Source organism: Tachyglossus aculeatus, chromosome 4 (assembly GCF_015852505.1).
Source record: "Tachyglossus aculeatus isolate mTacAcu1 chromosome 4, mTacAcu1.pri, whole genome shotgun sequence".
Classification (NCBI taxonomy): Eukaryota; Metazoa; Chordata; class Mammalia; order Monotremata; family Tachyglossidae; genus Tachyglossus; species Tachyglossus aculeatus.
This window is the reverse complement of record NC_052069.1, coordinates 135505468-135529771: the sequence shown is the minus strand read 5'-3', so window position 1 is coordinate 135529771 and position 24304 is coordinate 135505468. Positions and strand designations below refer to the sequence as shown.

General features: G+C 47.0%; 1 protein-coding gene and 1 long non-coding RNA gene across 4 annotated transcripts in view; both read right to left on the bottom strand.

Annotated features, from left to right (window-relative positions):
• Positions 1 to 6677: 6677 nt before the first annotated feature.
• On the bottom strand, positions 6678 to 7970 carry LOC119927259. Its single transcript, XR_005450395.1, has 2 exons — positions 7880 to 7970; positions 6678 to 7518 (listed from the first exon to the last, which is right to left on the bottom strand). It is a non-coding gene; the product is annotated as an uncharacterized LOC119927259 (long non-coding RNA).
• A 3418-nt stretch (positions 7971 to 11388) lies between these two features.
• The window catches only part of LOC119927351 (C-type lectin domain family 4 member F-like), a 30117-nt gene continuing 17201 nt past the window's right edge, over positions 11389 to 24304 (bottom strand). For 2 of the 3 annotated variants that reach the window (XM_038745961.1, XM_038745962.1), the window contains exon 7: positions 24014 to 24239. In XM_038745961.1, coding sequence (XP_038601889.1) covers positions 24074 to 24239 — 166 coding nt within the window. In that variant the 3' untranslated portion in view covers positions 24014 to 24073. Of the gene's footprint in view, positions 11475 to 24013; positions 24240 to 24304 lie in introns of those variants that run through there. The other variant, XM_038745963.1, reaches the window with a different exon arrangement.

Genomic DNA, 24304 nt, shown 5'->3' with positions numbered 1-24304 from the left:
GCAGTCCACTCAGTAAAGGGGAAAATGTGGGAGTTGATTCTTCCCACGGTGAAGGAGAGATGATCCTCGAGGCCAAGGAGAAGCACTGAGCTCCTGCTGCTGCCCCTTCTAGACTGTGAGCCCACTGTTGGGTAGGGACCGTCTCTATATGTTGCCAATTTGTACTTCCCAAGCGCTTAGTCCAGTGCTCTGCACACAGTAAGCGCTCAATAAATACGATTGATTGATTGATTCTGAACGCAGAAGCCTGCCCCCTGGTGGCACGAATAGGGATTCGGGGCGGCTGCGCCTCTCTATCGCCGCCTGGTGGTAACAGGCGTTAGCCTGGGAGACTGCCCTTTCCAATAGCCCCGTAACAATAATGATGGTATTTGTTAATAATAATAATAATAATAATAATAATAATAATAATAGCATTTATTAAGCACTTACTATGTGCAAAGCACTGTTCTAAGCTCTCGCGGGGGGGGATACAAGGTGATCAGGATGTCCCACATAGGCTCACAGGGTTAATCCCCATTTTACAGATGAGGGAACTGAGGCCCAGAGAAGTGACTTGCCCAAAGTCACGTAGGGCTCACAGGGTTAAGCCCCATTTTACAGATGAGGGAACTGAGGCCCGGAGAATTTAAGTGACTTGCCCAAAGTCTCCTAGGGCTCACAGGGTTAATCCCCATTTTACAGATGAGGGAACTGAGGCCCGGAGAAGTGAAGTGACTTGCCCGAAGTCACACAGCTGACAATATGTTTTGTTTCGTTGTCTGTCTCCCCCTTCTAGACTGTGAGCCCGCTGTTGGGTAGGGGCCATCTCTATATCAACATCATCATCAACATCAATCGTATTTATTGAGCCCTTACTGTGTGCAGAGCACTGTACTAAGTGCTTGGGAAGTACAAGTTGGCAACATATAGAGACAGTCCCTACCCAACATCATCATCATCATCAATCGTATTTATTGAGCACTTACTGTGTGCAGAGCACTGTACTAAGCGCTTGGGAAGTACAAATTGGCAACATATAGAGACAGTCCCTACCCAACATCATCATCAACATCAATCATATTTATTGAGCACTTACTGTGTGCAGAGCACTGTACTAAGCGCTTGGGAAGTACAAGTTGGCAACATATAGAGACAGTCCCTACCCAACAGTGGGCTCACAGTCTAAAAGGGGGAGACAGTGAACAAAACCAAGCATACTAACAAAATAAAATAAATCGAATAGATATGTACAAGTAAAATAGAGTAACAAATATGTACAAACATATATACATATATACAGGTGCTGTGGGGAAGGGAAGGAGGTAAGATGGGGGGGTTGCCAACTCTATATGTTGCCAACTTGTACTTCCCGAGCACTTAGTACAGTGCTCTGCACACAGTAAGTGCTCAGTAAATACGATTGATTGAATGAATGAATGAATTGGCGTATCAGGGATTTGAACTCATGACCCCTGATTCCAAAGCCCGTGCTCTTTCCACTGAGCCACGCTGTACTACCCAGTGTTCTGTGAGGCTTCGCCTCTCTACCAACCCCCAGTGTCACTGACCGCTTTTTACGGTATTTGTGAAGCACTCACGATGTGCCAGGCACTGTACTAAGCGCTGGGATATAAAAAAATAAAAAAATACTGGCATTTATTAAGCGCTTACTATGTGCCAAGCACTGTTCTAAGCTCTGAACAGCGCTTAGATAGAGGGTTAGAGAGAAGCTCATCTGTTTGGACATGGTCCACGTTCCTAATGGGACTCACACGTCTTAATCCCCATCTGAGAGATGATATGGCTGATTCTCAGAGAAGTGAAGTGACTTACCCAAGGTCACCCCGCAGGTAAGGGGCCGACGCTGGATTTGGAGCCAGGTCCTTCCGGGCTGTAGCCACCAGGCGGCGCTGCTTCTCCCCCAGATGGTGATTCGGGGCGTCCGCGCTTCTCTATCGCCACCTGGTGGCACTTTGCTCCAACAGCGCCGGCGTCCGCGCTTCTCTATCGCCACCTCGTGGCACTTTGCTCCAACAGCGCCGGCGTCCGCGCTTCTCTATCGCCACCTGGTGGCACTTTGCTCCAACAGCGCCGGCTTCCTCCCTGAGCCTCCATCTCCTCTAGGTCAATCAATCAATCATCATCATCATCAATTGTATTTATTGAGCGCTTGCTGTGTGCAGAGCACTGTACTAAGCGCTTGGGAAGTACAAGTTGGCAACATATAGAGACGAGGTCGCCTCCTGCTCCTTTTCCACCGCCTCCCCCTGGCCTGGATCTCCCTCCCCGCTCCACATCATCATCAATCGTATTTATTGAGCGCTTACTATGTGCAGAGCACTGTACTAAGCGCTTGGGAAGTACAAATTGGCAACATATAGAGACAGTCCCTACCCAACAGTGGGCTCACAGTCTAAAACATAATAATAATTGGCATTTGTTAAGCGCTTACTAAGTGCAAAGCACTGTTCTAAGCGCTGGGGAGTTTACAAGGTGATCAGATTGTCCCACGGGGGGCTCCCAGTCTTCATCCCCATTTTACAGATGAGGTCACTGAGGCCCAGAGAAGTGAAGGGACTGGCCCAAAGTCACCCAGCTGATAGGCCAGACCGCCACTCTCCCCCTTTTCAGAGCATTATTAAGGTCGCACCTCCGCCAAGAGGCCTTCCTAGATTAAGCCCTCTTTCCCCCCAGGCTTCTCCGCCTTTCTGCATCCTCTATATCTGTGACCTGTGGACATTCCCTATTTCCCCTGCAGCATTTAGGTGCATATCTGCAAGCTATGCATTTTGTGTACAGAAATGCAGTGGCTGTGAGCACAGGGGAGACAGTTAATAATAATGTTATTATTAATAATAATTATTAGTAGTAATGTGGCATTTCTTTAGCACTTAAAACATACCGGGCACTGTACTAGGAGGCCTTCCGAGACTGAGCCCCCTCCTTCCTCTCCCCCTCGTCCCCCTTTCCATCCCCGCTGTCTTACCTCAATCAATCAATCCCCCAGCAGCTTCATTGGAGGAGGGGGTGGCTATGGCAAGGATAGAGTAGGAAAGGAAAGGAAAAAGGATAGGAGATAGGATAAGATTGGATCTGTAGCATGACAGGATTTGTCCAGGGAAACACAAGTTCCAAGTAGCTTTCTGCACAGAGCCCAGGCCCCTGTTCTTGCACGAGTGGCAGTCGTCACTTCACTCACTCACTCAATCGTATTTATTGAGCGCTTATTGTGTGCAGAGCACTGTACTAAGCGCTTGGGAAGTACAAGTTGGCAACATGTAGAGACGGTCCCTACCCAACAGTGGGCTCACAGTCTAGAAGGGGGAGACAGAGAACAAAACCAATCATATTAACAAAATAAAATCAATAGAATAGATATGTACAAGTAAAATAAAGAGTAACAAATACCTCCTTCCCTTCCCCATAGCACCTGTATATATGTATATATGTTTGCACATATTTATTACTCTATTTTACTTGTACATATCTATTCTATTTATTTTATTTTGTTAATATGTTTTGTTTTGTTGTCTGTCTCCCCCTTCTAGACTGTGAGCCCACTGTTGGGTAGGGACCGTCTCTATATGTTGCCAACTTGTACTTCCCAAGCGCTTAGTACAGTGCTCTGCACACAGTAAGCAGTCAATAAATACAATTGATTGATTGATTGATTGATTGTACTAAGCGTTGGGGTACACACAAGAAAATTGGTTTGGACACAATCTCTGTCCCAAATGGGGCTCACAGTCTTCATCCCCATTTTACAGATGAGGTAACTGAGGTAGAGGAAAGTTAAGTGACTTCCCCAAGGTCACACGGCAGACAAGCAGCAGAGCAGGAATTAGAACTCAGGTCTTGCTGACTTCCAAGCCCAGGTTCATTCATTCATTCGTATTTATTGAGCGCTTACTGCGTGCAGAGCACTGTACTAAGCGCTTGGGAAGTACAAATTGGCAACATATAGAGACGGTCCCAACCCAACAGCGGGCTCACAGTCTAGAAGTTCTCTCAGTCTAGTGGAGCGGGTTCTCTCCACTAAGCCACACTGCTTAGTGCTTAAATGCCATAATAATAATAATAATAATAATAATAATAATAATAATAATAATAGCATGGCTTCAGCTACCACGTCAACATGAATGACTCCCAAATCCATCTCTCCAACAATATGCCATGTGAGAGTGGGAAAATTATTTTCTTTCAGGACAGTGTCATCGAATCAATTACACTTCCACTCTATTTCCCCTCTCTGTTATTTATATTAATGTTTGTCATCCCCCTTTAGACTGTAAGTTCGCTGCGGGCAGCTTGTGTCTTCCAACTTTGAGATACTGGACTCCCCCAAGCGCTTCGTAAAATGTCCAGCACACAGCAAGCACTCGATACCATTGATTAATGAGCTCATCATGATTATATAACAATTATACCACTTTCACAAGGATTTGGATAGACTCACTAGAGCATCCAGAACTACCAGCACCCAAAAAAGTGATTATTAGAGATTTTGCCATTTGGAATTGGAAAAACAAAAGTAGTCAGAAGTCATGGTATTAGCTCCAGGTGGGAGAGGGACTGCATCCAACTGGATTTGCTTGTGTCCACCCTGCTCCCGATACAGTGTGTGGTACATAGTTAAGTGCTTAACAAATACCATTATTAATAATGACAATAATAATAAAATGGGGATTCAAAATCTCTTCCCCCTTCTTCTTATACTGTGAGTTCCACGTGGAACGGGGACTGAATCTGACCTGATAATCTTGAATCTACCCAGTGCTTGGTACAGTGTTTGGCACAAACTGGGCACTTAAAATGCCACCACAATTATTATTATGCAGGAGGGGGTGGGGGCCAGGTGGTTTCTAACCAGATTTCTGTCCTCTCTCCCTCCTTCCCCTGCCTTGTTAACTAGAGTGGTTTGGCTTGGCAGATTGGACAGTCTTTATGAGGCCACATGGGGGATTAATCAATGGCATTTATTTGATGCAGATCACTATACTAAGAGCTTGGGAGTCTTCAACAGAGCTGGTAGACATGATCCCTGCCTTAAAGCATCTTATATGCTATGAGGGGAGGCGGGCCCTAAAATAAAATTACAGGTAGGTGGGATATCTGGGGCACAAGTGTGTGTGTGTTAGTGTGTGCACCCAACCAGTTGGGCTATCTATGCATAGGCGTGAACTTATTGGAGTTGTCTGCTTGTGGGTGCTTGCATGTGCCACCTATGATGCCAGTGCGTAGAACAGGGCCTTGCACATAGTATGTGCTTAATAATGCCATTGTTATTATTATGTCTGTTCCATGTGTGTCTAGTTACAATTCCCTGTCATGAGGCTCGGAATCAAGTCACAAGTGTATTTGTCTCTGCGTGTGTGTGTATGCACAGAATTGGAATACGCACAGTGTACAGCCACCCAGGTGGGCTATTTACGCATGAGTGGGTATTAAGTTGTCTGCTTGAGGGTGCTTCCATATAGTTACCTATGATGTCATCATTCTGCACGCGTCTGGTTACAGTTCCCTGTCATGGGTCACAGAATCATACCATCACGGGCTCTAATCCCAGCTCCATCACTTGTCTGCTGTGTGACCTCAGGCAAGTCACTTCCCTTCTCTGTGCCTTACCCACCTCATTTGTAAACTGGAAACTAAGAAGTGAACCCAATGTGGGACAGGGAGGATGTCTAACCTGCCTCGCTTTTCGCTCCCCCAGGGCTTGGTATAGTGCCTGCCATGTTTTGGGTACTTAAAAACCACAAGTGATTAATTCCAACTCTGTCTCTCATCTGCTGTGTGACCTTGGGCACATCCCTTCACCTCCTTAGGCCTCAGTTGCCTCCTGTGCACAATGGGGATAGAGACTGTAGGCCTTGTTCGGGACAGGGACTGTGTCCAATCTGATGGCTTGTGTCTAACCGAGCTCTTGCTGCAGTGCCCGACCCAGGCTAAGCACTTAATACCACAATTATTATTGTCACTACTATTACAACAGAGTTAATAGACACATTGCCTCACCACAAGGTGTTCACAGACTAAATGGGGAGACATACGTGAATATAAATACCTAAGTGATGTAGATTCTGGCATTTAAGCGTTGAATACCACAAGTATTGTGTTTATTATTATTAGAAAAAGGGGGAGGGGAAAGCAAAAACCCAGAGAGATCAAAGGATACTGCTAAAGGCACACTGCAAGTCACTTAAGTCGCTTCAATGCAACTGATTGATTCCCAGGTAGTAGAACCTGGGACAACCCCCAGTCTGAGCCACTGCCCACCTCCAACCCAGGTCGCCTCCTCCCTGTCTCTTGGGCCTAAGAAGGTCATGACTTCTGGCCTAGCCCCGCATGACAAAATTGATAGGGGCAGAGAGAAATCTGAGACTCTCCCACCCAAGGGAGCCACAATCTTCTCAAGACCCTCAGGCTGGGTATGGGGATAGAAAAGGAGAAAAAGAGTGTGTCAATCACCCCCTCTGTTGGCCCTTTCAAGTCTCCAGACCCCTTACATGTGTGGGTGAGACTGAAGGAATGAAATGCAGAGGTTGGGAGGGAGGAGGGAGGGTGCTAGCTTGTCAATCTACAAATTAGAAGCTGGTGACATCCTCCTGCTTTGAGTACACAGCAGCTACCCCGGAATTATAACCCTTCTGTGGAGCAGGGCCAGCTGCCAGTGGATCGAGGGACGCAGGAAAGGCAAAAATCATATCCATTTTATTCCATACAGATGTATAGGGGCTTACAGAGCCCAGGCAGCCAAGGGGACAGAGGGGGAGGAGGAGAAGACGGGGCCAGACCGTGCCATTTCTATTGGTAGGATGGGAGGGAAACCATTTTGCATCTTCCCACTTTAGAATTTGCTGCTAGTCCTCTTCCCCCCACATTGTGCTCATCCAGGAGGGATGGAGGACATGGGGTAGTGACACATGCATACAGAAACACACACACCCCACTACTCCTGTCCCTCACTCCCCCAGGCTCAGCCCCCTCAGGCGGGAAAGAGAGTCTGTACTCTTGAAGCCAGAGCAGGCCCGAAACTCCCAATGGACCAGAGCGGGAGTAAGTCGCACTGACTACAGAATTAAGGGCCCCGGGACGACTTCACGCCGGTCTTAAGGTCCCAGGAGTACAGGCCAGGACTCTAGACCCCTGTTTCCAGAAACCTTTACCCGGCCAAAGAGAGGCAGCCCTTCTCGCCCTGCTCCTGTCCCAGCCCTCGCTCTCACACAACACATACACACACACACGCACACACCTCCATCACCTCCTAGAGTTGCAAAAGATTGGTTTGGCACCCATGATGCAGTGTTTGACCCTTGACCCCCAAAAGAAATGGCACTGTCTGGAAGGAGGGGATACAGTTGCGGGCTAGGGGGTGGGAGGGTTGGGTGGTCAGGGGGCAGCAGCCCTGTACCAACCAATTCCCTCATGGTGGGGCCGGCGCAATCTACGAGTGTCCATAACATCAGGTGAGTAGCTGGTCAGTCCTCCACTGTCCACGGGGTTGGGTGGTGCAGTTCGGGGCTGTGCTCTGGCTTCCTGGGAACAGATGTGACCGTTGGTTGGCCGATGAGGTGTGCCGCAACCCGGTCGGGGGAAGAGAGCCAGCCAAACACAGTTGGGGGTAGGGAAAGCTTGGATGGGTCTCCAGGGGGGAGCCAATTCCTCCAGCCCGGGAGCAGGAAGTTGGATGTTGGGTAGGAGCCTGGTCAGGGGTCACTGCTCTGGTTTGTGGACTATAAGGATGCAGTGGATTGTGTGTGTATGGGTAGTGGGGGATAAGGTTCCCTTCACTATACTCTATGCAGCACTTCCTGTAGCGCTCAATAAGGACCATCGATTCCTTCCACTTGCCCAAAACAGAACCCAGACAGCCCCAGGCTTAAGGCATAAAACTCACCGTTCTGTCCAGTCCTGTCCGCAGCAACACGTCCTTGGGGAGGCAGGGATGGACCAAGGGGCCGGGTCTCCCAGGGTGCCCCTGGGGCTCAGGCTTCTTGCTTGGCCCTAAGGATAAACCGAGTCAGGTGTCAGGTTGGGGCCGGGGGCTACAGCTGCAGCTGAACTGTCCCCTGCAGGCTCACTCCCACCAGAAGTAAGAGCGAGCACAAGAGGAAAAGAGGGAGTGAGAGAAAGAGTGAGAGCACGAGTAAGAGCCAGAGATGAGGGGCGACCCCTCTGAGACAGAACAGAGCAGCTGCCATTCACACAGCCTGCAGGGGAGGCCCTGGCTGGCTTTGTCACCCCGAGCGGGGCAGGATACCCCAGGCAGTCTAGGTTTCCCCCCCAGTCTCAGCCCTGGCAGACCCCACCCCCCAATTCCCCAGGTGCTTACCTTTGAACAGAATTGTCTAGAAGACTTCTCCATGAGGCCGAAAGAAGCTGGGTTTCTGCCGTTTCTCTCAGGCAGCCAAGTCCCTGAACACTTACCCTGTGCCATGCTGGTCCTTCACCCCTGCTCCTCTTCCAGTCCACCCACAGGAGGCCGGATTGGGGCAGCTAACCCCAAATTTGGCCTAGAGTTAGACCACACCCCTGTAAGCACCCTCTTGGGCAAACTTGGTTTAGGAGACACAGTCTCTGCCCCCTGGGAGCTTACAATCTAAGTCAGTCAGTCAGTCCATTGCATTGGAGCTCTTTCTGTGTGCAGAATGCTGTACTGACCCCTTGGCACACTACGATAGAACAATGTCACAAACGTGCCACAACAAGCTCACAGCCTAGAGGGGTAAGAAATGACTTTGGTACAACATGGTGAGAATGCTGCAAAGAGGTCAGCATTACATAGCACGCATGGCCCCTGCAGTCAGGAAGCTACCGATCTACATGACAGACAATAAAATTGAGTTACATGCAGGTGGAATGGCGTATACACTGTCAGTACATGAAGTTGTACATGCTGAACCCGCGCTAAGCTTGAATCGGCATGAAAAACAAGTAAATTGGCAGGTAGAGTGAAGGATGGTAGCATTGCATTAAGACAGCAAGAGTGTTTATCGAATGCCATTTGATGGAGCACCGTACAAAGAGCACGACTGGGGGGAAAAGGCCTCAGTCGATCAATCCAGCACTTATTGCAGAGCACAATATAACCATTGACAGATTCCCTGCCCAGTATGAGCTTACCGTCTAGAGGGGCAGACAGACATTAATAGGAATAAATTACATCCATTTAAGTAGGAGCCGTGACAAGCGAGTGGAGGAGTCATCTGGAAATATTCTGTAGCCTAGATTCCGACTCAAGGAGAGATTTGACTTGGTAACTCAGTCTCCCAGGCGCGCATCAAGTACTCAATGAACACTGTTGGAGACTCAGCTTCTGCTGTTACAACCGCGCTTGTGTCAGTGGTGCTCTAGGTCAGGCCGGCGTATTTGTTGAGCACACTGAACTGGACTGAGAACTTTGGAGAACACAGTGCAACAGACATTCCCTGCCCAGAACCAGTTTGCGGTCTACTCCATACGGATGGTGCTACTGAATCCCAACTTACTGCTGGGATTTTGTGGGGCTTTCATGGAGTCCCACAGCGGCGTAATGGGATACTTATATCTTAGGGTACAGGAATTGGGAAGCCCAAAAGAGTTCCCCCGACGTCGAGCTGCGGTCGGTGCAATCTATCCTTGTGGAGTATGCGACGGCACTGCCACCCCACCCCTTCCCCATCGGCGGGTCTCGGTTCCCATCCCCGCGGGACTCATATTCTGACGCTCCAGGACCAACCCACGGCACTGAATTCAGTGAGAAGAGGGGAGAGCAGAGGGTAGGTTTTCCGTGGATGGGGGCTGGCGATGCACCCCATTTTGGGTAATGGGGAGAGGGGATGCACAAGCCATGCAGAAACTGTGTCTGGAATCCAGCAGATTCCAGGCACAAAGCCCTGTGTTGAGATTGTGGAAGGTCACTGGCTTGGATGACTTTACAGTAGAGCGGGCAATAGTAGCCAGCTGGGGACTGGCAAGAGCCCAGGAAGAGAGCTCAATGACGGAACAAAGACACACAGAAACACAGAGACAGTGAGCATGCACCCCCATGCACCCCATGGTTTTGGCCCCACCAAAACCCTTACCTCTAGACCCAGAGCAGCAATCGTCTCCCTAAAAAAAAAAAAAAAAAAACTAAATTGCATCACAACCCCTCAACTTCCTCGGTTCCAGAGAACAAAATCAGAGGCTCGGCTACCCACATACATCAGTGTGCAATCTGATTTTCTTCTACCCACCTCAGCACTTGGAACACATATTAAGTGCCTACCAAATATCATCATCTCATCAACAGAATGGATAAATACTAACCAATACATTCTCCTACCACCTTCAGTACTACATACATATCATTAATCCAACTGACATTGACTAAACAGCCCTAGTCTCCTGCCTAACCTGTTACACACACAACTCCAGCTTTCTTCCCGGCCCCCCCACCCCCCCACCAGGATAATTCAGTACAGGTGATATCACTTATTCCAACCTTGGATTATCAACTCCATTGCTATTACTACTTAGTTTGTATCTACTCTAGTGCTTAGTACAGTGTTAGGCATATCAATCAATCATATTTATGGAGCACTTACTGTGTGCAGAGCACTGTACTAAGCGCTTGGGAAGTACAAGTTGGCAACATATAGAGACAGTCCCTACCCAACAGTAGGCTCACAGTCTAGAAGGGGAAGACAGAACAAAACCAAACATATTAACAAAATAGAATAGGTATGTACAAGTAAAATAGAGTAATAGAGCATATAGTAAGCATTTAACAAGTACCATTATTTTTTATCAATAATACACACAGTGTCAATCAAATTTTGTGGAATAGTTACTGTAGGCAGAGTACCGTCTTAAACACTTGGGTGAGTACAATCTAACTCCTAACTGCAGCCCCCTTCACCAGGATACCCCCACCCTTATGTCAGTTATCCCCCATTTGGGTCTCCCTTCCTCACCCCTTTAATTCAAACCCTGAGCCCAACCCATTCCTCAACCCCCATAATGAATAAAATCACTAATATCCCAAACCTAAGCATCTAACTCCCCTCACAAGCCACTCCCTCACCAATTTGGTCAACATCAGTTAGCCCAGCATTAAATTACCCCTCCAAAAGCATCAGGCCAAGTCACTTTTGAGCCCTCAAAACCAAACCATTTCTCCTACGCACCTCAGCCCCACCAGAACCACTGGTGTATGAAGCAGGTAGAGAAAGCCAACTTTGGGAGGCTCTTAACCCAACACATCAACTACCACAATGGAATAAAAGATAAGCTAATCATAAGGCCATCACAGACCCTCCTCACCAAAACCCCAGAAGAACACACTCTGTCTTCTCTTCTCAGCCTACAGCAAATAAAACCCACAGACCTTACCTCTAGGACTTTAAAAAAGCAGTGTCCTTACCCCAGGCAATGGAGAGACTAATGTAGAGACTGAGTTTCCAGGAGGCGGGGCTGCAGAAGGCTATTAAGGAGAAGGGCATTTGCAGCTGCTCATCGTTAAGAAGGATCTGGAAAAACATCCTTAATTATAGACACCTGCAAGCCATTCAAATCCTCCACGAGGATAGGTTCTAACTCTCATCCAGGGTTTTTCCAATGCCTAGTACAGTGCTTTCCACCAAGGAGGATATTCAATAAAAAAGAATAAATGAGCAAATGAATGGATGAATCAATCAGCCAGTGAACTCAAGCTCTTCCCTGAAGCCTCCCCAGTCCCCTCCACTCTGTCTCTCCTTTTTGTTTCCTTTTTAATGGCATACGTTAAGCGCTTTCTGTGTGCCAGGCACTGTGCTGGGCGCCACTGTGGATACAAGATAGGTTGGACACGGTCTCTGTCCCACGTGGGGCTCACACTCTTGTTCCTCCATTTTGTAGATGAGATGACTGAGGCCCAGAGAAGTGAAGCGACTTGCCCAGGGTCGCACAGCAGTTGGGAGTTGGAACCCAGGTCCTCGGACTCTCAGGCTCTTTCTGCTAGGCCACACTGCTTCTCTCCTCCCTGCTTCTGTTCCTTTCGGCCTCTGGGGAAGGACTGTTGGTGTAAGAAATAATTAGAGGAGGCCAGGTTTGGGGGGCTCTTAATCCAAGAGCCTGGGGAGAGTGGAAGGAAAAGGCAGGGAAGGTGAAAAAGACAGGAAGGAAGGGCGGGTCAGCTGTAAGGCTGGCCACTGATGGCCCTTGCAGATCTTGGACCGACAGATAATAATAATAGTATTTGTTAAGCGCTTACTTGGTAGTAAGCGCTGCTCTAAGCCCCGTTGCCCAGTGTGTCACATGTCTCACGGAACACTTTTTTATACTATTTATTTATGCTATTTGAGCGCTTACTATGTGTTCAACACCATTCTAAGCCCTGGGGTAGAAACAAGTGAATTAGTTCGGATACAGTCCCTGTCCCTTATGGGGCTCACAGTCTAAAAAGGAGGGAGGACAGGAGAACCGAGGCCCAGAGAAGGAGAGTGACTTGGCCAAGGTCACACAGCAGACAAGCGGCAGAGCCAAGATTAGAGCCCTTGACCTTCTTACTCCCAGACCCCTGCATAATTGACTTTTTTTGAACTTCACAATGTTGATCCTTTCCTTTCCACTCATTCTTCAGCCTGCCATTATTTTACTCAAATTCAGCCTTCATCTACACTTCTCATTTTAGGGAAGTGGAATTTAGGGAAAATGGGAGAATTTTATGGTTCTTTTAAAGGCACATCTCCTCCAAGAGGGCTTCCCTGACTGAACCCCCATTCCCTTTTCTCCCACTTCCTTCTGCATTGCTCTGACTTGCTCCCTTTATTCACCCCCTGCCTCAGCCCCACAGCACTTTTGTCAAGCAGGATGCCTCCATGGAAAGAGCATTGGTGTGGGAGTTAAAGGTCATGGGTTCTAATCCCTGCTCCGTCACTTAGCTGTGTGACTTAGGGCAAGTCACTTAACTTCTCTGAGCCTCAGTTACTTCACCTGCAAAATGGGGATTAAGACTGAGCCCCACGTGGGACAACCTGATCACTCTGTATCCCTGCAGCACTTAAAATAGTGCTTTGCACATAGTAAGTGCTTAACAAATGCCATCATTGTTATTATTATTATTTTTATATCTGTAATTTCTTTATATTAATGTTGGTCTCACCCTCTAGACTGTAAGCTCGGTTTGGGACGGGAATGTGTCCAACCAATTCTGCTGTATTGTACTCTCCCAAGTGGTTAGTACAGGCACTAAATAAATACCATTGATTGATTGATTGGCTCTTAGATTGAAAGCCTTTAGCCTGGACAAGGTCCCATGATGCTTTCTCATGCTTCCAACGAACACCTCAATGGTGGGGAACAGTTTCTGGGCCCCAAGTGGGACAGAAACTTCGAGTGTGATGATTGTCTTCTGATCTAAAAACTTCATATGTTAGAGGCCACCCCATTTATCTCATGCCTCATCAGGTGCATGAATGTTTGCAATTTGTAATTAGGCTGCTACCTCTTTGAAGTAGCTTAACTAATTCCACAGAAAGTAGTTTTTTTCAGCTGGGAGAATTTCGTCAACGTGCCAAGCTGAAAAACTGCTAAGGGCTCTTGGTACTAAGCTGAAACCAATCCAGGAATTGCAGAACTGATAACTGACCTTTGAGATGTCAGTCCCAGCTCAAGCCCATGAATATGCCTTGCTTGTCACTCATCAGTCTATCAGTCAATGGTATTAATTGAGCCCTTACTATATGCAGAGCAGTGTACTAAGTATTTGGGAGAGAACTATAGGACAGAGCTGATAGATACACTCCAATCGAACAATCAATGGTATTTATCGAATGTTTACTGTGGGCAGAGAACTGTACTAAGCGTTTGGGAGAGGACAATAGAACAGAGTTACTAGACGCGTTTCCTGGCCGCAAGGAGTTTCCGGTGTAGGGGGGAGACAGAAATTAATATGAACCAATAAATTCTGGATACGTGCTGCATAAGTGCTGTGGGACTGAGGGAGGGGTGAATTAGGGGTGTAAATCCAAGTGCAACTGAGAAGCGGAAGGAAATCTATCTTGTCCAGCCTTGGTGTAGTTTTGAGGTGCAAAGAAAGTGCTTAAGAAATACCATCATTATCATACATACCTTGCCTCTGCTGCAGGCACATGGGACAGTTGTGGGGAGTGGGAATAAACACAAAAACAAACACACACCGCCCGCCCCCCCCCCCACCACCAAAGCTTCTCCCCCTCTTTCCCTGTAGCTCATCTTTAAACTCCATTTCTTCCCTCTGCTTCTAAGGTATTGTAGTGTCCATCTCTCCAACTAGATTTTAATCTCAGAGGGTGTCGTGTCTTAATGTTTCAGCATTCCTTGCTCCCCACTTGGGCTCTTAGATTGTGAGCCCCCCAAGTCTAATTCCCACCTGTGGCTTCTCTCCCATGCTTAGTACAGTGTTCTGCACCCAGTAAGAATGTAATAACAGTACTACCACTGTTATTGCTACTCTGGCACAGCTCCAAGCTCACCTCCTCCAGGAAGCCCACCCTGATTGACTCTATCCATTTTCCTCTCACCCCAATACTCTGTGTGACCTTGTGCCGTGACCGCTCCCGTGCCCTGAGGATATACCCTCTGCCTCGCCCCGCTCCCGGACCCAAACAGCAGCCTGGGCCTGTCATCATCATCATCATCATGATCAATCGTATTTATTGAGCGCTTACTGTGTGCAGAGCACTGTACTAAGCGCTTGGGAAGTACAAGTTGGAACTTCCTGATGGATACCAGAAGAGATGGCTTTGTGCCCGACAAAATTCTGCTGCAATACTCTGGAGCTGCGGAACCCCTTCTTGAGAGACGAATGGATTACTGATACGGAGGTCCAGAGTCTCCCATCCTACCTTCTGGAAAAAGCTGAGAACCATGTTTGGTACCGGACATTTCAGTCTGGGTAGGGGGTTGTAGACAGTCTAGTTTGGGGAAACACTAGTCTCCCCATCCCCTAATAATAATAATCATCATAATAATGGCATTTATTAAGCACTTACTACGTGCAAAGCACTGTTCTATGTGCTGGGGAGGTTACAAGGTGATCAGGTTGTCCCACATGGGGTTCACAGTCTTAATCCCCATTTTACAGATGGGGTAACTGAGGCACAGAGAAGTTAAGTGATTTGCCCAAAGTCCCACAGCTGACAATTGGCAGAGCCGGGATTTGAACCCATGACCTCTGACTCCAAAGCCCGGGCCCTTTCCACTGAGCCACACTGCTTCTCTTGAAGCAGTGACACTGCTAAAACACTGAACCTAATTCCAAGAAAGGATGTGTACAGACAGCAGCACTTAGAACACTGCCCAGCGCTTAGAACAGTGCTTGGCACATAGTAAGCACCTAACAAATACCATAATTATTATTACTAAGACTTGCCCCCCTCCCCCTTGCCCCCAATTCTGTTACTCCAGAAACTCCAATCCCCTTTACACTGTGCTTATTGTGAGCGGGGAATGTGTCTGTCCTATTGTACTCTCCCAAGCGCTTAGTACAGTGCTCTTCACACAGGAGGCACTCCATCAATCCGATTGATTGACTGAAGATGCAGAACCACACACTGGAAATCAATCAATCAATCAATCTTATTTATTGAGCGCTTACTATGTGCAGAGCACTGTACTAAGCGCTTGGGAAGTACAAATTGGCAACACATAGAGACAGTCCCTACCCAACAGTGGGCTCACAGTCTAAAAGGGGGAGGCAGAGAACAAAACCAAACATACCAACAAAATAAAATAAATAGGATAGAAATGTACAAGTAAAATAAATAAATAAATAGAGTAATAAATATGTAAGTATGTAATAAATATGTATATGAGTAATAAATAAATAAATATGAAAGAATTCAGTTTCTAGTACAAACCTGCCTTCTCTCCTCCCAGCCCACACCCCTGTGGACTTGATCCCAGGCAGGAGTCTGCACGACTCGGCTTCTCAGAGAAAAATAGGGTAGAGACACTGATAGACACCCCCAGTCTCCTCCTGATATTAGACCCCACAAGCTTCTGCGTTGAGCCCAGAAGGGTCCCTTCTCTGGGGACTGAGGCTGTGGAGTGACCCTGCAGACAGGACTATATAGAGGCGGAATTAGAACCCATGACCACGCTCTATCCACTACGCCAGCATTCCCTAGTTGCAGTTGGCATCGGTTTGGGTAGCGGAGCCTCTCTTTCGCTCCTTGGTGGCACCACCCGTTGATCTGGGAGGTGCCTTAGCGCTCAGTACAGTGCTCTGCACGCAGTAAGTGCTTAATAAATACGATTGAATGAGTGGAGGTATTGGCATTGTTCTGTGAGGCTGCACCTCTCTATCACCCGTGGTGGCACTAATCCTTTTTTGTGGTGTTTGTGAAGCACTCACCATGTGCCAGGCGCTGTACTAAGCGCTGGGATCAAGGGAGACTCATCAGGTTGGACAACAGTTCACATCCCACTTGGGGCTCGCGGTCTTACTCCCCACTTTAGAGATGAGGTAACTGAGGCTCTGAGAAGTGAAGTGACTTATCCAAGGTCACCCAACAGAGAAGTGGGGGGGTCTAGTTTAGAAGCCAGGTCCTTCTGAGGCGTGTTTGTACGTATTTATTCCTCTCCTCTTCCTCTCTCTCCCCCTCATCCCCCTCCCCCTCCCCCCATCTTACCTCCTTCCTTTCCCCACAGCACCTGTGTATATATATATATATATGTTTGTACATATTTATTACTCTATTTATTTATTTATTTTACTTGTACATATCTATTCTATTGATTTTATTTTGTTAGTATGTTTGGTTTTGTTCTCTGTCTCCCCCTTCTAGAGTGTGAGCCCACTGTAGTGTAGGGACTGTCCCTATACGTTGCCAACTTGGACTTCCCAAGTGCTTAGTACAGTGCTCTGCACACAGTAAGCGCTCAATAAATACGATTGATTGATTGATTGATTACTCTATTTATTTATTTATGTTATTTGTACATATTTATTCCATTTATTTTATTTTGTTAATATGCTTTGTTTTGTTGTCTGTCTCCCCCTTCTAGACTGTGAGCCCGCTGTTGGGTAGGGACCGTCTCTATCTGTTGCCAACTTGTACTTCCCAAGCGCTTAGTACAGTGCTCTGCACACAGTAAGCGCTCAATAAATACGATTGAATGAATGAATGAATGAATGAATGAATGAATGAATGCAGCCACCAGGCGGCGCTGCTTCTCTGAGGCACCTCTCTATCGCCACCCGGTGGCAGAAAAGTATAGTACCGCAATAAGCTTTTCTGGAAACAACAGAAGCTGCGCCTCTCTAAGCTCTGGGATAGGGAGAAACTCATCAATCAATCAATCAATCAATCAATCAACCAATCGTATTTATTGAGCGCTTACTGTATGCAGAGCACTGTACTAAGCGCTTGGGAAGTCCAAGTTATCAACAAATAGAGACAGTCCCTACCCAACAGTGGGCTCACAGTCTAGAAGGGGGAGACAGAGAACAAAACCAAACGTATTAACAAAATAAAATAAATAGAATGGATATGTGCAAGTAAAATAGATAAATAAATAGAGTAATAAATATGTACAATCAATCAATCAATCGTATTTATTGAGCGCTTACTGTGTGCAGAGAACTATACTAAGCGCTTGGGAAATACAAGCTGGCAACACATAGAGACAGTCCCTACCCAACAGTGGGCTCACAGTCTAGAAGGGGGAGACAGAGAACAAAACCAAACATATTAACAAAATAAAATAAATAGAATAGATATGTACAGGTAAAATAAATAAATAAATAGAGTAATAAATATGTACAAACATATATCCATATATACAGGTGCTGCGGGGAAGGGAAGGAGGTAAGACGGGGGGATGGAGAGGGGGACAGACGGGGATGGAGAGGGGTGTCATCAATCAATCAATCAATCGCATTTATTGAGCGCTTACTGTGTGCAGAGCACTGTACTAATTGCTTGGGAAGTACAAGTTGGCAACATATAGAGACGGTCCCTACCCAACAGTGGGCTCGCAGTCTAGAAGGGGGAGACAGAGAACAAAACCGAACATATTAACAAAATAAAATAAATAGAATAGATATGTACAAGTAAAATAAATAAATAAATAAATAGAGTAATAAATATGTACAAATATATATCCATATATACAGGTGCTGTGGGGAAGGGAAGGAGGTAAGATGGCGGGGATGGAGAGGGGGACAGACGGGGGGGATGGAGAGGGGTGTCATCAATCAATCAATCAATCAATCGTACTTATTGAGCACTTACTGTGTGCAGAGCACTGTACTAAGCGCTTGGGAAGTACAAGTTGGCAACATGTAGAGACAGTCCCTACCCAACAGTGGGCTCACAGTCTAGAAGGGGGAGACAGAGAATAAAACCAAACATATTAACAAAATAAAATAGAATAGAATAGATATGTACAAGTAAAATAAATAGAGTAATAAATATGTACATACTTATATACAGGTGCTGTGGGGAAGGGAAGGAGGTAAGAGGGGAGGCATGGAGAGGGGAACAGATGGGGGGGGATGGAGGGGGTGTCATCAGGTTGGACACAGTCCACGTCTCACAGGGGACTCACTAGTTTTAATCCCCATTTGAGAGATGCGGTACCTGAGGCTCAGAGAAGTCAAGTGACTTGCCCAAGGTCACCCAGCAGAGACATGGCAGGGGCTGGATTTGGAGCCAGGTCCTTCCGGGATGTGGCCACCAGGCGGCGCTGCTTCTCTCCCAGATGGGGAGTCGGGGCGGCCGCGCTTCTCTATCGCCACCTGGTGGCACTTTGCTCCAACAGCGCCGGCGTCCGCGCTTCTCTATCGCCACCTGGTGGCACTTTGCTCCAACAGCGCCGCCTTGCTCCCCGAGCCTCCAATCAATCAATCAATCAATCAATCATATTTATTGAGCGCTTACTATGTGCAGAGCACTGTACTAAGCGCTTGGGAAGTACAAATTGGCAACACATAGAGGCAGTCCCTACCCAACAGTGGGCTCACAGTCTAAAAGGGGGAGACAGAGAACAGAACCAAACATACCAACAAAATAAAATAAATAGGATAGAAATGTACAAGTAAAATAAATAAATAAATAAATAAATAGAGCTCCAGCTCCTCCAGGTCTCCTCCTGCTCCTTTCCCACCGCCTTCCCTTGGCCTGGATCTCCCTCCCCTTCCACATATGCCAGACCTCCACTCTCCCCTTCTTCAAAGCATTATTAAGTTCGCAACTCTGCCAAGGGACCTTATCCCTACCTTCCTCTCCCCCTCGTCCCCCTCTCCATCCCCCCCATCTTACCTCCTTCCCTTCCCCACAGCACCTGTATATATGGATATATGTTTGTACATATTTTTTACTCTATTTATTTTACTTGTACATATCTATTCTATTTATTTTATTTTGTTAGTATGTTTGGTTTTGTTCTCTGTCTCCCCCTTTTAGACTGTGAGCCCACTGTTGGGTAGGGACTGTCTCTATATGTTGCCAATTTGTACTTCCCAAGCGCTTAGTACAGTGCTCTGCACATAGTAAGCGCTCAATAAATACGATTGATGATGATGATGATGATCCCTTCTGCAACGTCTACACCCTTGGATCCGTGACCTTAGGACATTTGCTATTTGCCTTGCAGCATTTTTTGACACCTGTCTCCATGTTTTGTTTTGTTGTTCGTCTCCCCCTTCTACACTGTGAGCCCGTTGTTGGGTAGGAACCGTCTCTCCGCCCTCCCTCCCAACATCCGCCAAGCTGGCTCTCTTCCTCCCTTCAAGGCCTTACTGAGAGCTCACCTCCTCCAGGAGGGCTCACAGTCCTCATCCCCATTTGACAGATGAGGTAACTGAGGCACACAGATGTTACGTGACTTCCCCAAAGTCACACAGCTGACAACTGGCAGAGCCGGGATTTGAACCCATGACCTCAGACTCCAAGGCCCGGGCTCTTTCCACTGGGCCACGCTAGACTGTTTATTTTGTTAATATGTTTTGTTTTGTTCTCTGTCTCCCCCTTCTAGACTATGAGCCCGCTGTTGGGTAGGGACCGTCTCTATATGTTGCCAGCTTGGACTTCCCAAGCGCTTAGTACAGTGCCCTGCACACAGTAAGCGCTCAATAAATATGACTGAATGAATGAATGAAGGAGGCCTTTCCAGACTGAGCTCCCTCCTTCCTCTCCCCCTCGTTCCCCTCTCCATCCCCCGTCTTACCTCCTTCCCTTCCCCACAGCACCTGTATATATGTATATATGTTTGTACGTATTTATTACTCTATTTATTTATTTTACTTGTACATAGCTATTCTATTTATTTTATTTTGTTAATATGTTTGGTTTTGTTCTCTGTCTCCCCCTTCTAGACTGTGAGCCCACTGTTGGGTAGGGACTGTCTCTGTTATCAGCTTGTACTTCCCAAGCGCTTAGTACAGTGCTCTGCACACAGCGCTCAATAAATACGATTGATTGATTGTACATATTTATTACTCTATTTATTTATTTTACTTGTACATATCTATTCTATTTTATTTTGTTAATAGGTTTGGTTTTGTTCTCTGTCTCCCCCTTCTAGACTGTGAGCCCACTGTTGGGTAGGGACTGTCTCTAGATGTTGCCAACTTGTACTTCCCAAGCGCTTACTACAGTGCTCTGCACACAGTGAGTGCTCAATAAATATGATTGATTGGTTGATTGATTGATTTACGTTGCTGACTGCGCTCAATAAATACAATTGAATGAATGAATGACTGTGCACATCTGTAAACTACACACTGTGTGTACAGAAATGTGGTGGGTGGGTGTGAGAACGGAGGGAATAGATGGGAGGAATGAGGTGAAGACATACTGGTGATTACCGAGCATTTACTGTGTGCAGAGCACTGTAGGACTTGCTGGGGGAGCACGATACTGAGCTGATGGGCATGTTCCATCAACTAGAGAAGCAGCGTGGCTCAATGGAAAGAGCCCGGGCACTGTAGTCAGAGGTCACGGGTTCAAATCCCGGCTCCGCCAATTGTCAGCTGTGTGACTTTGAGCAAGTCACTTCACTTCTCTGGGCCTCAGTTACCTCGTCTGTAAAAGGGGGATTAAGACTGTGAGCCCCCCGTGGGACAACCTGATCACCTTGTAACCTCCCCAGCGCTTAGAACAGTGCTTTGCACATAGTAAGCGCTTAAGCACTTAGTACAGTGCTCCGCACACAGTAAGCGCTCAATAAATACGATTGAATGAATGAATGAATAATAAATTCCATTATTATTATTACTATGTTCCCTGCCCACAAGGACCAGTCAAAATTTCCAGCCACTTGGGAAATCGACAATTTAAGCAAAAACGGTTCAGGCAGCCGACTGGATTGTTAGCAAAGACCAGTTTTTCAATTGTGGCTGAGAGTTTGAGAACCTCATTTTGTGGAGGAGGAGAATGATTGACGGCGAGGGGCACCGCCAGGTTGAGGGGGGGAGACTGAGGCAGGGGAGCAACATGGCACCATGTGAACCAACTGACAACTGCTGCTGCTTTTCCTCCTCCTCTTCCCCCCCCATCCCCAGGGCTCACGTCTCTGCTGAGGCAACAGAAGTGCAAACCCTGGTGATCCAGGGGTGACTGCAGCCACAGGCAGTTGTTAGAGTTAGTGAGCCAGTGATTGTCTGCAGGAGAAATCCATCAATCGTGTTGACGGAGTATTTACTCTGTGCTGAGCACTGTACGAAGAACTGAGGAGAGAACAATATAAAGTTGTTGTTGTCTCACGCTGTCGGGTTGTATCCGACCCATAGCGACGCCATGGACACATCTCTTCCAGAATGCCCCGCTCTCCGTCTGCAATCGTTCTGGTAGTGGATCCATACTGTTTTCTTGATAAAAATATGGAAATGGTTTACCATTGCCTCCTTCCACACACTAAATGAGTCTCTGCCCTTGATTCTCTCCCAAGCCACTGCTGCCCGGCACAGGTACGTTTTCAGTTTATATTATATTAAGCCCCTAATACAGTGCTTTGCACACAGTAAGTTCTCAATAAATACGATTGAATGAATAAATACATAAATGAAAGAGTTGGAAGACGTTCTCTGCCCACCACCACCTTACAGTCTAATAATAATAATGGCATTTATTAAGCGCTTACTACGTGCAAAGCACTGTTCTAAGCGCTGGGGAGGTTACAAGTTGATCAGGTTGTCCCATGGCGGGTTCACAGTCTTAATCCCCATTTTACAGATGAGGGAACTGAGGCACAGAGAAGTGAAGTGACTTGCCCAGAGTCAGCTGACAATTGGCGGAGCCGGGATTTGAATCCATGACTTCTGACTCCAAAGCCTGGGCTCTTTCCACTGAGCCACACTGCTTCCCGTCTAGATGGGGAGGCATTAATATTGATAAATTACAGATATGGGCATAAGGGCTGTGGAGCTAAGGGGTGAATGTAATAATAATAATAATAATGATGGTATTTGTTAAGTGCTTACTATGTGCAAAGCACTGTTCTAAGCACTGGGGGATACAAGGTAATGAGATTGTCCCACATGGGGCTCACAGTTTTAATCCCCATTTTACAGATGAGGGAACTGAGGCACAGGGAAGTTAAGTGGCAGGGGTGAATGTAATGATAATAATAATAATGGTATTTGTTAAGTGCTTACTATGTGCAAAGCACTGTTCTAAGCACTGGGGGATACAAGGTAATGAGATTGTCCCACACGGGGCTCACAGTTTTAATCCCCATTTTACAGATGAGGGAACTGAGGCACAGGGAAGTTAAGTGGCTTGCCCAAGGTCACACAGCTGACGAGTGACAGAGCCGGGATTCGAACCCATGACCTCTGACTCCCAAGCCCGGGCTCTTTCCACTGAGCCACGCTGCTTCTCTAGTGGAGGCTGTAATGTAGGCTGCAAAGGAGACACAGAAGGGAGTGGGAGAAGAGGAAATAATAATACTAATAAGTATGGTATTTACTAAACGCTTACTATATGCCAGGCACTGTACAAACACAAGGACGGCTATAAGCAAATTGGGTTGGTCACAGTCCTTTGCCCCACTTTGCTTTACTTCCCTGTGCCTCAATTCCCTCATCTGTAAAATGGGGATTAAGACTGTGAGCCCCCCGTGGGACAGGAACTCTGTCCAATCTGAGCACCTTGTATCTACCCCAGCGCTTAGAACAGTGTTTGGCATATATCAATCAATCAATCATATTTATTGAGCGCTTACTGTGTGCAGAGCACTGTACTAAGCGCTTGGGAAGTACAAATTGGCAACATATAGAGACAGTCCCTACCCAACAGTGGGCTCACAGTCTAAAAGGAGAAGACAGAGAACAAAGGGGGAGACAGAGAACATATAGTGTTTAACAAATCCCATAATTATTATTATTATTATTACTGGAGATAACTCCCACTTCCCAACCCATTGGGCTGCACCGGCTTTCTACAAAATATTTGCTCAATCCATCAATCCTACTTACTGAGCGCTTACTATGTGCAGACCACTGTACTAAGCTCTTGGGAGAGCACAATGCAACAGACGGTAGGCACGTTCCCTCCTCGTAATGAACTGACAGTTTACACTTAGACGCTGAAGGCAGAGGTGAGGGAGGAAAGGGCATTGTGGTATCCAGAATTCTCTCTCCATTTTACCGCTCATTTACCGGTATTTGCCGGGGACAGTTGCGGGGAGGAGGAGAAGGAGGGGAGGTCTGCCCAAGTCCCATAAAAATCACCGAGCCAGAAAAAAAGGAAGACAGACACCCCACAAGAACCCATTCATTCAATTAATCAATCCATCAGTGGTATTTATTAAGCACTTACTATGAGCACCGTACCAGGTGAGAAGTAGATAACGCACAAGTCTGGGAGTCAGAAACACCTAGATTCTAATTGCGGCTCTGCTGGGTGACAGTGCACGGATCACTTTACTTCTCAGGTCCTCAGTTTCCTCATCTGTCAAATGGGGATTAAGACTGTGAGCCCCGCGTTGGACATGGATTGTGTCCTACTTGATTATCTTCTATCTACCCCAGTGCTTAGTACAGTGCCTAGCCCATAGTAAGTGCTTAAGAAATACCATAATCCCCCAGCTAAAACCCCCAAAACAGTCTTAAAGTCAGTAATGCTCCACGAAGTAGACTAGTGTCCGCATACTGGCTTGGTCACAGAACCGGAAGATGGTGAAAGGCCTTCTTACAAATCCAGTTATACTTGTGGTTACAGTTCCCGTCGTTCCACGACTTCACATGTTCGCTCTGGAAATGGACACAGTCCTCCCGTAGGTCCTTTCCCTGATTCCAGTTGTCCGGCTGTCCATCAACCCAAAACCTGGAAAATGTCAAGGACTTTTACTCCAGACCCTCTAGACTGTCAGCGCATTGCGGGCAGGGAAT